Raw genomic sequence first — 14,915 nt, 5'->3', positions numbered from 1 at the left:
TGAGCGAGTGAGTGAGTGAGTGAGTGAGCGAGTGAGTGAGTGAGTGAGTGAGTGAGCGAGCGAGTGAGTGAGCGAGTGAGTGAGCGAGCTGGCCCACTATCCACAGCTGAGATGGATGTCCCCAGGAGAGGCACAGTCCCAGAGGGTGTCTCTGGATTGCTGCTTGCTGTTGTGGTTCCTTCTGAATCTAGCACTGTGTGAGTGGCTGTGGAGAGAGCCTCTCTGCCTGTGTAGTCTGGTGTCATTGCTTCTTGGGGGACGGCCCACTCTACTGAGCAAGTTTCCTGGAGGTCAACATGAAGATGAACTTTTATGAAATATTATTTAAATAATTTCACAGAATTCCTGATTTGATTTTAAATAGTTTTAGGAAGTTAGTGTAGTTGTTAGAGAGCTTAAGGAGATGGTTTAAGGTGTTGTGGCAGAGAGATGTTTTGGGGTGGTGGTGGGGGTGGTGGTGGTGTTCTGAACAAAGAGTAAACAATTCTGAGTGTAAGAATGGAGAGCAGACAGTTAGACAGTTTAGGTGAACAAGACTTCAAAAATAGTAAGATGATGATCTGTTTCTTGGCAAATACAAATTGTTGTCAGCTAAGCATAGGAAAAAAGCTCACTACTATAGACTGGCTTGCTTACACGTTGTTAATCAATGACAAAAGAATCATTGCTTTGGGGTTTCAATGAACTATGGAGAGAAAAATAGATGGGAAAATTTTGATTAGGTATAAATTTCAAAAGAAAAATACATAATCATCTGGTTGTAACTTCCCTTTGTGTAATGATTTTTAATCTCTTCTTGAATATGTTCTTGTGGTTGTTTGTGGAGAATATGTAACTTGTGGCTATAAGTTAACCCTTTCTTACTTAGAGAATTTAGGTGGCATAAAAAGGTTAAGAAAAAAGTTGGGTGAAGCTTTGCTCCATCCACCAGGTGTGTGTGTGTGTGTATGAAGTTGTTAGAGCTTGCTTCTTCCACCCGTTGTGTGTGTGTGTTCCCTCAGTGAGAAGTCTGCTGAATGATCAATTGCCAACTCTACGCCCTGCCTCAGCTTACTCTGTGATATCAAAGCCACATGGCCTTTTGACACATGGCAACTTTACACATTCCCTGACTGGGTCCTGAAGTAGGAGTGGCCTTCTAGCCTCAACACAAGTTGTGTTGTTGTTGTTTTTCCACAGCAAGCTGGGAGAAGAGGTACTGGTGAAGAGAGACGGGAGGAAATCTGGCTATGCTAAGGGTCTAAGCCTTCTGTGCCTACCTGTGGTGTGAGGGAAGGGTGTTGGCTTGGTTTCACAGCCTCCCCAAGGGAAGCCTTGGGGTTTCACCTAAGACCAAGATGAACCCATAGGGTGATACGAAGTCTGTTTGTCAACAGAGCTGGTACCAGCACAGGCTCTGTTAGTGTGGCTAAAGTGTCCCCCACTGAGTCCTTTGGCACAGCTGGGCATGTGTGGAATGGTGTCCTTCTGGGGAACCAGGGATAAAGGGGACCAAATATGAGGCCACAGATGTAGAAGGCTTGGGCAGTACAGAAGGAGATGGTGAGGTTCATGGATGAGGGGACTGGGCCACGGATATTGCTCCCCGAGAGTCAGTCTAGTGCCCCTGGGACTGCTAAGTGGACTTTTTAATGTGGTTTTGGAAGACATCACTCAGGATTAATGGGTGCAAATGACAAGAAGGTAAATTTGAGGTCCTCAAGAGAGCGGGGGAAGAATGAGAAAGGTCAGAGAACAGGCTCTGGTGTGTGTGTGTGTGTGTGTGTGTGTGTGTATGTATGTGTGTGTGGGGGGTAAGAAGCACAGGTGACATCTTTAATGGTACCCGTTTGAGGTAGGGTGAGAACAGAGTGTGACATGGGAAGACATAAAGGGGGTTTTGAGGTTCTCAGAGGCCATGGCAGGGTCTTGATGGGGACCTGAGAACATCTCCTGACTCCTCTCTCTCAGGACAGGCTGCTGCAGGGAGGCACTGGTTGCCATGGAGTAGAGAATTGTAATAATAAGGTCCACAGTGCACAGAGCTCACATAATCATGGAGGTTAAAGCAGGCTGGGTGGTATTGGGACAGAGAAGAGCTAAAATCCACATAACCCCAAGGCCTTAATCTAGCCCGTGCACTGAGAACTGTGCTTTGGCCAAAGCCGGCGGGGCTTTCTGGCACAGGGAAGCTTTCTCCCTACTTTCTTAGGTGAATGAGGAGAGATGTGGAAGGGAGAGAAAGGACAAGATGGAGAAGCAGGAGAGGATGGTGATGACTCTTCCAGCCATAGCCCATAAATCTCCACTGTCAGCCGCCACCCAGGCAGGAAGGCCTGCACTCCCTGCCACCTGAATCCTGGGCAAGCCAAGTCTCTTAGCTAGTTTGGTGTTTCTTTCTATAATGCATGTGGCTAGCTTAAAGTACCTGTAAAGTCTCTCTCTCTCTCTCTCTCTCTCTCTCTCTCTCTCTCTCTCTCTCTCTCTCTCTCTCACACACACACACACACACACCCATCCCCCTAAGCTCTGGGAATCATGGCTTTATGATCCATGGATATTTGAGCTCTGCCCAGGACTAGAACTGGGATGGTCTGTGATTCCTGCCTTGCTATCTCATTTGTTGAGACTCTAGGGCTTTCTGCAGTTCACTCAGTGGGGGGTGAGACTCATGGACAAGAGAATTTGGAGAATGGGAAAGATGACGGAAGGGAGGAGAGGGGGAGAGAGAGCGGCATACTCACAGCAGGAAGAGATGGGCACACTGATGGCCAAGATGACCCAGGCAATATCCATCTTGCTCAAGCAGATGGTGGCTCTGTGCTGGGGCTTGTCCCCTTCAGCCACATGGGAGATGTTGGCTGCTGTCCCCGGCTTCCAGGTCCCAGCAGGGACCAGGCGGTTGAGGAAGTTGCCTGTGGCTGTGGACAGCACTGTGGAGAGAGGCCTGGGACCCCTGTCGGTTGTGGTGGGGGAGGCCTCAGCCTCTTCCTTGGCTGGAGAAACAGTGCTTTCTGAAACCCCAGAGGGCCGGGTTGGGGCCTGAGGGGTTGCAGATGGTCCCTGAGGGATGCCAGGGAAAGGGACTGAGACACTGGCATCAAAGGCAGCCTGGGTGGGCCCTGTGGCAGCCGTGAAGACCCCAGAACTGGCAGACGTGGGTCTGTCAGGGTCAGGGGTGACAACAAGCCAAGAGTCACTGTGGCTGGCGCTGTCCTGCACGTCACCGTGAGGGCTCTGAGAAGGCACTGGGGCAGGCTGTGTACTGGCAGGGGCACCTGAGGCTGCTGTGGCATCTGGCTCCCCTCCTGGGCTGGTAAATGTGGGGCCACTCCCCTGCTTGGCTCTGATAAGGTCTGGCTTGTCCTTTGCAGGTACCAGGGAAGTTGTGGGGGGCACCCACGAGGTGCTTCTGGGTGCTGTAGCTGGAGACACTGTTTGGGGCTGCGGCGAAGAGAAGTAGCCCCCAAGTGGGGTCCTGGGTGTGAGAGCAGAGGGGTCTGGCTCCATGGGCCCTGTAAAGTTACCCTTGTAGATTTGGAAGATCTTCCCCAGGGGACGCTTCGGCCCCAGGTGTACCGAGCTCTGATTTCGTCCCCTCTGGTTTTCCTTCCTTGCTGAGTGGCCACCGGGTACAGGTGTGAGAGCACGAGATGAACCACCAGTCGCCTTCCTGGAAGAGCCCGGAGGTCTGGGGGGCCTACGAGTGGTGGCCCGTGGGGACATTGTGGGGCGGCTGGTGGTTCCTGCTGGCTTGGTTGGCAGGGTGGTGGCGGGAGCAGCATCCCCTGGGGAGCGGCTCTCTGAGTGGGAGGATGTGGTTGTCATGGCAGCTGGAGGGGAACCTGTGGGCAGAGGGCTTTCAGGATGGGGGCTGGCAGCTGTCGCCGTAACCGTGGACATGGTGTCTGTAGGAGGGTGCCCTTCTGGATGAGATATTGTAGCTTCCATAGTAGCTGCAGCCTGTGATGAGGGTCCATCGGGTGTAGGGTTCAGTGTCACCACGGAGGAGAGTCTGGTAGGGCTGTGAGGTGCTGTCACCATGGTGCCTGGGGGGCTGCCTGAGGGGAGGGTCTGCAGAGATTCCCTGGGAGATGGGTCCTGGACGGTCAGTACCAGTGCTTTGGTCAGTGCCAAGGTCAGGAGAAAGCCTGGAGGGGGAGAGAGGAGAGCGGTGATGAACAAGAGCATTGCTTGCAGACAGACCATCCTCACCCAGGCCTAGGAGAAAGCTGCAGGGCTTTAGGAAGGATACACACTGGAGCATTCCTTAGGTCACACCGGCACCCTGAGGCACAGGACTGCATGTGCACCTGGGGAGAAAAGTCTATGACAAGGCAGGAGGGTGCTGGGTGCTAGGAGAGACAGAAGCATCAGGTGACTCAGACCAGCTAATCCTTTCCGTTCCCCAGTCCCCCAGAATGCATCAGCCTTCTACCTCAGCCTTGGGATGGGAGAGGGAGCCTGGGAAACTTGTTGATTTTACATCACCCGCAGCTGGGGAGTAGTCAAGGCTAGCCCTGACCAAAGGAGCTATGAGTCACTCAGAGCCAACTGAGGAAAGGCTTGGGTGGGAGAGCTAAGAGTTCCTTTTCTTGAACAATAACAAAGTGCCAAGGTTAGACCCCTGCTCATTTAGACCTGCTTGCCCCAGACTTCCCTTCCTGGCACCCCAGAGCATAAACAAAGCAGCCTCTCAGGTTCACAGATGACCTTAAGGGAGGGCAGGGATGTCCTGATGCCATAGGAGGGCAGAAGAGGGCACTGGTCCAGACAGGGCAACCAGATCTAGTTCCCTAACACTGTAGTAGAGTCTGGGATAGGAAACGCTACATAAATAAAGACCATTGGTTCCTGGAGGTGTGTTCCCAAGCGCTATCCCTGTGGTTCCTGGTGTAGTTGAACTTGGGGAAAGCCTCATTGGTGCTACTTGGTCTTTTTGAGTAGGAGGAGCCCTTCTGAATGATTAAGAAAAAAAGGCTGTATAATAATGTGGGTAAATACGTTTACCGATAAAATGCAAAGGCATAAAGTGCATTAATTCGAAAGCACTCTTAAATACAGATGGTTCTTACAACCACAGCGCCATGTGCTAGTAGCCCAGCACACCACAGGCTTCGAGGCTGGTGTGGCAGCATCCAGAGACCAATGTGCCACTCTGCTCTGACCTGTTCATAGCGGTCACTCCAGTCTCAGCACCGCAAGGGTGGTCACTGGTGGTGGGGACCTTCAGTGTTTGAGGGGCATTCTGCTACAAGCTGGTCTCACGAGCGTTAAGAGCTAAGCCAGGGAGAGCTGGTCTCTGCTGATGCTGGGTGGTGGGAAACTTGACAGGGTCTGCTTCTGACTTGTCACCACCTCAATGTTTATCCGCACTCCTCTGCTATTCCTGGACTTCTTTTCAAGCCTGGCTAGAGCCCAAAAAGTGGGTAGGCATCTGTCTGGCAACTCTCAGAGTCTTTCTGGAGGTCACCATACTCTAGCAGGGCAAGAGGCTGTACGGGTGTTGAGGGTAGGATTCCCACACGAATTTGGCTATGGGCAGCAGGGCTGCTAGCAGTGGGGGTCCTGCTTGGGACTCACAGGAGTCTGGTAGGAAAGGCGGGACCCCATTTAGGAGTCTTGGTGTCTGGTGGAGCTGGTAAGACTCCGGTTAGCCTCATGGAAACAGGGAAGAAGGGACTCCAGAGCAGAACTCAGTGTGTAGTGGTTTTTGGAATAACCCTTGGACCTAATATTCACAGCTAAGCCCATGCCAGGGAATTGGAGGGACCTGGTTTGTAGCAGAGGCAGCAGCGCCTTCTGTCTCTATGACCAGTGGCTGGCTCCCCTAAGCAAGCCAGTTTTCTACACTTCCATTCACGAGTCAGCCCACACACTTGCAGTGCATTCTGCTCATTCAAGCCGGTCCCGAATCAGGCTTGCTCTCTCCCTAGCAACCACTTGACAGGGTGGGAAATGAAAGCCGGGGGAGACAAGGCAACATGTGTGCAGCCAGCCGCGCAGCCGCAGAAGCACGCGCCACCAGGGCTATCTCTAGAGCACATGCTTTTCCTAGTTAACTGCCGCCGCCAGAGAGGCAGGGAAGGCAGAGGGCCATCAGCTGTACCCACAGCAGAAGCAACACGCCACTTTATTCGCATCTCTGTATGGCCGCTACTACCCCAGTCTCACAACACTATTCTTGGCAGCTCAGCACCACAGGGGTGGTCACTGAGGATGGTAACCTTCAATGTTTGAGGAACGGTCTGCTGCGAGTTGGTCTCATGACTGTTAAGAGCTGAACTCTGCTCCCCCCACCCCATCCCAACCCAGAATCTCAGAAAACAACTGGTTTTGGATGGAGGAATTAAAGAAGATTCAAATGAATGGAGGGGTAGCAGGATGAGCCTTAACCTAATTTGATCTTAAGCTTCCAGCCTCCAGAGGCATCGGGGGAATAAGTATCTGTGGGTTTTTAAGCCCTTCAGAGAGTGCTATTTTTGTTATGGCAGCAGCCGAGTATAAGCATTTTGTATTATAATCCTTCTGGAAGGGGAGAGATGGAGAAGAGGGCAGGGGGGAAGTGGTTGACACTGGGAGATGATCTGAGAGTCAGTCAAGGGGGGCTGAGATGGGAAAACTTGATCTGAGGGTAGCTGGGAGCTGATGGGGAGCACCTCAGTCTCACTGGGAGCACCTCGTATCATGTGCCTTAAGGAAACTCTCCCAGACCCCCTCCTAGCTGAGGGCTGCTTCTTGGGTGCTCACCCTACCCTCCATACCCACTGGGTACCACATGGCTGAGTTAGGGTGGCCTTCAGTGCAGGGGCTGGCAGGTGATAACTGTGTCCATTTGGTGGCTGCTGTAGTAGCTGGCGTTCCCCAGAGGAGCTGAGCTGGAGCACAGAGTGTCTCTGGTTCTCAGAGTCAAGAACAGCACAGAGTTTGGAGAGAGAGAGAGACAGACCAGCTAACCCCAGGGACAGGCACACAGTGGGAAGGAGAGCCACCTGGGCTTCAGGACAATGCCAGCAGCCCTCTAGAACAACACAAGGTTTATGTTGCCTGGGGTTTAAAATGCTTAGAGAACAATGAAATCCCCCTGATTTCCCCACTAGGAGCCTGCAGGGACTCAGATCTTCTCAGCGGGACCCCTGGGCTGAAGTTCCTGGGTTTCTAGTTTGTCTTTGCTGCTCTTCAGGTTCCAGACTCCTCAGAAGTTTCCCTCCTCTCCAAGCAGGCCGTGAAGTTACTTCTCCATCACTTAGCTTCGTCTCCAATCTTTGCTACTATAAATGCCCCAGTTTCTTCTAGGGTGCCATGGGGTTCTACGTTTTGGTTACCAAAGTGAGGGGCCCTAGAGTTCACCTAAACCAACCTCTTCATTGTATGACCCAGGTGACCTGTTTGACAGCCCTTGGCTGGCTGGGGGGTGTGGTGGAGCTGTTTGCTGTGAAGTGAAATATGCCCAGGGACTCATAAGACTCAGAAAGAGCTCATGGAACTTAGAAAACCCATGTGGTGCTCCCTCCAGGTTGCATAACTAACAACTGGATCAGGAGAGAAGACTTGGTTAGAGTTGTCCTCAAGCTCTAGGAGCCTGAGAGGAAGGGCTGACTCCAAGACAGGCTTCAAACTGGCACTTCAGGAGACTAGTCCTAAATTTCTGTTTCCCAGAATGAGGCTCCCAGTGAATCAGTTACTGGAAAAAAAGCACAGGCCATGGACAACCAATCAGAAGCTGCCCTGCCACCTGGCCTGAGGCAGGAACAGTGAGTCAGCAACAGTTTCTAGACTTCCCAGCAACAGTTTCCAGCAACCCCCATTCTACCCCAATGGTTCTGGAATGTCCCCAGAACCCTGGCCAATCTAAAAGACCCCCATACTCCAAGAGCCAACCAATCAAGATAAAGGTCACCCACCCCTCTCAGAAAGTCCTCTAATCTGCTTTAAATTGTGCCTGGGAGCTCACCTGGGTGTCTCCACCTTGGTAACTGATAGACCCTTGCATGCTGCACAGCTGCAGACTAAAACACTCTTTGTTTGTGCATACTGTTTGAGTCTGGAGAATCATTCTTTGGTGAATCACAGACCCTTACAAGCCTAGGGATGCACCTTTCTGGAACTGCCATTAAAGCTGAGGTAGAGCTTCTGGGTCACCTGACCGTATCCGCTCATCAGGCTAGGCTTGTGTAGAATCACTCTTTGGTCTGCTATTGTACCCTGAATGGAGCGACTATTTTTTTCACGTTTCCCCAGTAAAAGTCACACAGCAAGGGGAGCCGGCCTGGATTACAGCCATTTTTCATTTATATCATAAAATAGCTACAGGGTTGAACTGTCTAACCCCTTTCAACCCTACTGTCACCTTGAATATGGAAATGAGACAAGGGCTTACACTCTTCTACTTCACACAAAAGGTTAGCAAATGAAGGCTGTGATGTGTACTGTCACAAGCATGTGCAAGGCCTTCAAACGGGGGCTCCCCTAACACATGCAAATTTTCATTCAAGGCCTTTTGTACTTGGTCTACACACTCCCCTCCCCACAATCTGGGGCGACTGCCTCTTTACATATCATTTGCATGTATTTGCATAATGGACTTGAGACTCTAATTCTAAATATGTAAGAGTCACTAAAACTAAAATCTAGCTTGACATGCTTAAAATGTAGAGCCAAAATTTAAAAATGTGTCAGAATAAGGATAAGTGTGTGGGATGGGCGTGGGGGGAGGGAAGTGGGTGCCCACATAGACTGATGGGTGCCAAGATGTCATAGGAAAGCCTCCTCCCTAAAATTTCCATGCTTGGGTCATCATCTCAAGGGATGGATGGAGAGGGCATCGTCCTCCTGTGTGTTTAGCTGACTGCCCACAATCCATATGGGGCACTGGCATTTGCACCTGGCACAGGCAAGGACGGGAGGGGCGATGAGCAAAGTGGCTAATAAGGTACTGAGCGGTTCCTTCACACACGCTGCTGGGAGGGCAAACCTCTGCAGGTATGTGGATGGCCAGGAGGTGGTGCTCTTCTTAGCTCCATGCTACAACTCACAGATGGAAGCCAGTAGACTCCATCGGTGGCCACACCGCTTAGGAATGGTGAGCTGGGATTTGGCAAAACCCAGCTCTAATGACTACATTTTTTTTATTGATATATTTTTTATTTACATTTCAAATGATTTCCCCTTTTCTGGGTCCCCACTCTCACACCAGTCAGAATGGCTAAGGTAAAAAACTCAGGAGACAGCAGGTGTTGGCGAGGATGTGGAGAAAGAGGAACACTCCTCCACTGCTGGTGGGATTGCAAGATGGTGCAACCACTTTGGAAATCAGTCTGGTGGTTCCTCAGAAAACTGGGCATGACACTTCCTGAGGACCCGGTTATACCACTCCTGGGCATATACCCAGAGGATTCTTCAGCATGCAATAAGGACACATGCTCCACTATGTTCATAGCAGCCCTATTTGTAGTAGCCAGAAGCTGGAAAGAACCCAGGTGTCCTTCAACAGAGGAATGGATACAAAAGAATGTGGTATATTTACACAATGGAGTACTATTCAGCCATTAGAAACAATGAATTCATGAAATTCTTAGACAAATGGATGGAGCTGGAGAACATCATACTAAGTGAGGTAACCCAGTCTCAAAAGATCAATCATGGTATGTACTCACTGATAAGTGGATATTAGCCTAGAAACTTGGAATACCCAAGACATAATCCACATATTAAATGATGTCCAAAAAGAATGGAGGAGTGGCCCCTGGTTCTGGAAAGACTCAGTGCAACAGTATAGGGGAATTCTAGAACAGGGAAGCGGGAAGGGGTAGATGGAAGAACAGGGAGAGGGAAGAGGGCTTATGGGACTTGCGGGTAATGACTACATTTTCAACCACTTTGATTTAACATTCCTTTTTTGGTTTTTATCAGTGCTGCCGATGGAAGCCCGAACCCTGGCTGTTCTAGGCAAGTGTTCCCACTGAGCCATGTCCCCACCTTTCTCTGTTTGTCCCCTCCCCTCTTGCCTCCATCCCTATGTTCTGCATGGTCAGAGGCTATGATTTTCCATCTCTGGGAATTCATCTTCTAGGTTGAGTTTTTCTCTCTTACCTAAAAAATGGTACATTTAAGCTTATATACACACATTTGTTATGCTGATAATTCATACTATCTTCTTAAGTAGATTCTCCTTCACAGCCAGGGTGTTCTGCCTACTGTCTTTTTAATCCTCTTAGGCAATCACAGGGGTCAGAGCTATGTCCTATCACTGAGCATAACTGCCTAGCTGAGCCCAGTCAACCCAAGATTCATGAACAATGGCAGCAAAATATTCTGTTATGGTTTTAAGCCTCTTTACAAGATTTTTATTATTTCTTATTTCACTTGAGAAAGGATCTCATGATGTAGCCCATACTTGCCTTAAACTTGTGATTCTCCTAAGGGCTGGAACTTAGAAGTGCGTGCCACCACACGAGGTTTGAAAAACTAGAACATAGTATAATGGTTGAAAGGGTCTGCCAAAGGTCATTAACTTTACTTCCAAAGTCACAGTGTCTTGAAACTGGCCCTAAGAGGAAGAATTTGGGACTCGAGGCTACAGGAATGTAATGATGTTATTTTGAGGGAGTGGGCTCCTTTTAAAACATACGTTGGGCCCTCTTCTCTCCTCTCCTCTTGCTCTTTTCCCATCAGATGGCAAAACCAGGATCCTCCTGGACAAGGCTCTGGGTCACTGCCCAGGAAGAAAACGTGCTGAACTTCCTAATTCCCAAGATTTTCTTCTAATTGGGAAAGGGTGTCTGGACCATTGACATTTAATCCTTCTATCTGAAGAAGGCAAGGCCCCCCCCCCCCCCAACCCAGAGTAAAATGATTTACAGTTAACCATGGCTATACAGGGTTAGATGGGGACGTGAGTCAGGCTAACTCACTTCATGGCTAATTCTACTGATGTTCCCAAGTCCCCGGGCTCCTTTTATATAATCAGCGTGCTTGCAGAACTCTAATGTGCTCTGTCCTTTGAACTCCAATGACTCCATTTTACTTTAAAGATGACATATAATAAATGCTAATTCTTTGGAGCATGGTTTTGCTTAGAATTAAATAGGCATCACTGAGTTCAGGGGATACTGCGCTGAAGAGGCAACCCAGGTCTCTTGACCTTGACTAAAGAGCTTGTAGCACAAATCTTTGCTGCTTCCTTTCTCAAAGGCAGCCACATTCCACAAGCCCCCTCCCTCCCATCAGGTTGGGAATTCATTCACAGGGTGGAAGAACAGAAGCTCTGCTCAGGCCTCTGTGCTAACTGGGGGCATCACCTGGTGGGTTCCAGAAATGTCTGGAGATCTCGGGTTCAACAGGCAGACTGAGGTCCATGACCCCACTGGGAACTGCTTCCCAGAACACGGGCAAGCAAGAAAACCTCCTGTGTGCCCTGACGCACCTGCTGACGCCAATGTGAGTTTACCTTGTGCTGGAGCTCTGAGAGGCTGACAGAAAACAGGTCCGTACACATGTGAGCATTCGTGCAAACGTGTATGCTCACAACCACATGTTCAAGCTCTCTTTTGTTTCTCTTTCCCAGTTCCTCCTGACCTCACACACACAACACAGCTCTTTTTCTCAGAACAAGAAAGAGACGAGCATGATACATTTGTAGGTTGTGTTCCCCAATCAGTTCCAAGCTGTCATATGGTGAAGCCATTTGTGTAAGGTCCAAAGGGTGTCACACAGTGGTTCAGGATAAAAGCTCTGCTGTCTTTGATCCTAGGTGCTTGTCTTCAAGACTGAGGGATTTTTGATTCAGGAAACTGTCATATATGAGCAGAGGAATGTCAGATAAACACAACCTAATTGTTGTTGAGGATATAGCCTTTGTCATTGGTGACCATAATTTAATTCCCTATGTTCCCAAATGCAGCAACATGCAATCAACTCTGCACCTTTGGTTATCTGCCTTAGTTACTGTGATTTAACCCAGACAAACACCCTGTCTTAGAAGTCCTAGAAGGCTTCTCAGCCTTGAAGACTTTGCTGGGAATGTTCCAGGGGTTGGGGAGCTTGTCATCTCTGAGTTAAGGCTTGGTCTATGTCCTAACTGTGCTCTGTCTAAAGCACCAGGGTTGGATCGGTGCTTTGATGTTACAGCCCTTCTACCTAGCTCAGCCGGAGCTACAATAGATACTTGCTGAAGAATGAGGCCCTCTGTAATCCCTGTCTGAAGTGGAATGTCTATTTTCCACAAGTGACCATCATAGCACATCTAAATCTGCTTATCTTCCTCAAAGTGGCTTTGGCAGTCCCACGTGGGAGGTCCTGTTCTCTCCCCTGGGTGTGGTGGGACCAGTCAATATGGCTGAATGACTTCTGAGCCTAGACATGAAGGGTGTACTCTCTTTCTTGTGTTCTTGGGGTACTTACACTAGAAGCCAGCGAGCATGCTGTCTGGAAACCTCAACAACCCAGGATAGGGACTATGTAGAAGGGAACGGAGGCAGAACCCTGGTCTTCAGTGCCAGTGAGCTTGTAGAGAACATCCGGCACCACATGCTGGCTCAGTGGGGAAGTTGGAGTCTTAGCAAGCCACCTAGCTAAACCTTTGGCAGAGACAAATGACTCTTTCTCACTCCAGTTTTATGAATGGAACGAGGGATGTATATGGTTTTCAGTCCTAAGTTTAAGAGTGGTTTGCTAGAGACTGTATGTAGTGAGTGAGATATCACCCCTACATAGTATTCAGCAACCATCCTAGGTTTCAACATGGGGACTGGAGGTGGAGAAACAGGCTTTAAATGTCTTCCTGGCCTGCCTCTTTCTGTAGCTCTGTGATTTCTGTGACTGATGAAGTGTCTCTCCCACAAAGAAGACGAGAGAGAGCAAGCACCTAGTAGGAGTATTACACAGCTCCTATCACGTGAGACAGAATAAGGCTGGAGGCAACTGGTTCCTGCAGACTGAAGGCGTGGCTTCCTGCAAAGTCTCTGTTCTAGATGCCTTGAAGACTCCCCAAAGAGAGAGAGCTGGAACCGGATGGATGAAAAGGTCAAGGCAGCCTCTGATAAGATAAGGGGGTCATCAACATTCAGGGGACATCTTGTCTTCAGAGGAGAGGGAACACGTTATGATGGCCTCTGACTCTGTTAACAGGAGGGGTTTCTGGGGAATGCCAGAGGCCAGGGTAGTGTCACTGGGAGGAAGAGGGCACGTAGTCAGAGTGCCCTGGGGACCTACTGTGCAACATGTAACTATAGTGAACAGGTGCTATATATTTCAAAATGACCCAAAGGAAGCCTTGAAATGCTGGGTATGCTGGGACACACCTCTAGCCCCAGCACTTAGGCAGGGGGAGCCAAGGTAGAGGCCAGTCTAGGTCACACAGAGAAACTATGTCAAAAATAAAAGAACTTTAAGTGTTTTCACCACAAGGAAAGTATAAATTTCCAAGTCAGTCAAAAATGAACTAAGACAGCCAGGCATGGTGGTGCACGCCTTTAATCCCTGCACTCAGGAGGCAGAGGCAGGGGGATTTATAAGTTTAAAAACAGCCTGGTCTACAGATGGAATTCCAGGATGATCAAAACTAACTTGGCCGTGTCAGAGTGGCCATGACAGTTTACACACTGATATGAAATGGCACCTTACCTTTGCAGTTTGCTCCCTTAAGCCTGTAATCCCAGTGTGAAAATAAAACAAAATACCACCAGAAAAAGTCCCAAGTTGAGGAACAATCTAAACCTGGGTGGAGGCTCCTCGGGCTGTTGGTGGCACTGCTGGGCTGTATCTCCCTTCCACTGCTGACACAAGCCCCTGGCTTCACGGGCTGATATGGGTTCCCTTTGAGCCTACAATCACCTCTTAGGATGGGGTCTAATGGGATTCCTTCATGGCTCCCAAAGACTTCCTGAATGGCATCTGACCTGAGGCACCGGCATCTGCCTACCCTAGGCTTCAAATCTCCAAACCCAGAAGGAGTGGGAAAAGACACCAAGCCCTGGCTTGGTCAGACCCAAGAATCCCTTCCCTAAGGTCAACAGGGGAACATCTGCTGGAATAACTAATGAACTGGGCCAGTAGTATGTCCGTGTCCTCTCATAGCAACCCTCCCTCCTCACCAAAATGCTTGCTGAAGACAGCAGACAAAGATGGCAGCTGGAAGCGTTGGTAGCAAAGTCCCTGAGGAGGGAGCAGGTGGAGTGTCTGCGTCCTTTGGTATCTACCAGTACCTGTGCCTCTCAGGCTTCTCCTAAGTGCTGCTTGGCTTTCTCACGGGGTTCTGTCAGGCTGGCTGCGAGGCTGGCTGGCCTTGCCTGCCACACTTGCTGAAGGCTCATTGTCTGCTACAGTTTGTCTGGAACAAAGCTGCCCTGTCAGAACGGCTGGGTTTCCTGTGACGCCACACCATGTCTCACTCACAGACAGGATCCCATATCCTACTGTCTAATTTATGTTTTGGCCATAAGCTGGGTTCCACTAGTGAATTCTGAAACCCAGTCTTCCTTGTTGTACACGCTTGGGAATTAAAGCTCCCCTCATTTCCTCCACCTACTTTAAAAACAAAACAAACAAACAAACAAAAAAAACCCAAAAACTATCCCTTCTCAACACATTATGATGACCAACATGGACGCCACTGTTAAATGCTACTCTTCCATTGTGGAGCACCTACTGTGCATTAGAGCTGTGCATGGAATACCTACTGAGTACTAGAGCTGTTCGTGGAGCACCTACTATATACAGAGCTATGGGTGGAGCACCTACTGCACACTAGTGCTGTAGTAAACATTTCATTATATGTCTCAATCTTTACAAAATCATAAGACAAAAAAAACCTCAATTATTTCCCATGCAATCACAGACATTCCAATTTTCACCTTTCATGTATTTCTGTATGGATTATAAACCTGTGAATTTTGGTATCTGAAAGAGTCAAGCTGGACTCAGGTCTCTTCTGGTAG

The 14,915-nt window shown here is 49.4% G+C and overlaps 1 protein-coding gene across 5 annotated transcripts in view; it reads right to left on the bottom strand.

Annotated features, from left to right (window-relative positions):
* Tmem108 (transmembrane protein 108) overlaps positions 1-14,915 on the bottom strand; it is a 285,084-nt gene that overhangs the window by 13,116 nt on the left and 257,053 nt on the right. For all 5 annotated transcript variants that reach the window (XM_052187481.1, XM_052187480.1, XM_052187482.1 and 2 more), the window contains one exon: positions 2,724-4,130. In XM_052187481.1, coding sequence (XP_052043441.1) covers positions 2,724-4,130 — 1,407 coding nt within the window. The remainder of the gene's footprint in view (positions 1-2,723; positions 4,131-14,915) is intronic.

This window comes from Apodemus sylvaticus, chromosome 7 (genome assembly GCF_947179515.1).
Source record: "Apodemus sylvaticus chromosome 7, mApoSyl1.1, whole genome shotgun sequence".
Classification (NCBI taxonomy): domain Eukaryota; kingdom Metazoa; phylum Chordata; class Mammalia; order Rodentia; family Muridae; genus Apodemus; species Apodemus sylvaticus.
Note: the sequence above shows the minus strand (reverse complement) of the source record. Positions and strands in the feature narration are given on the sequence as shown.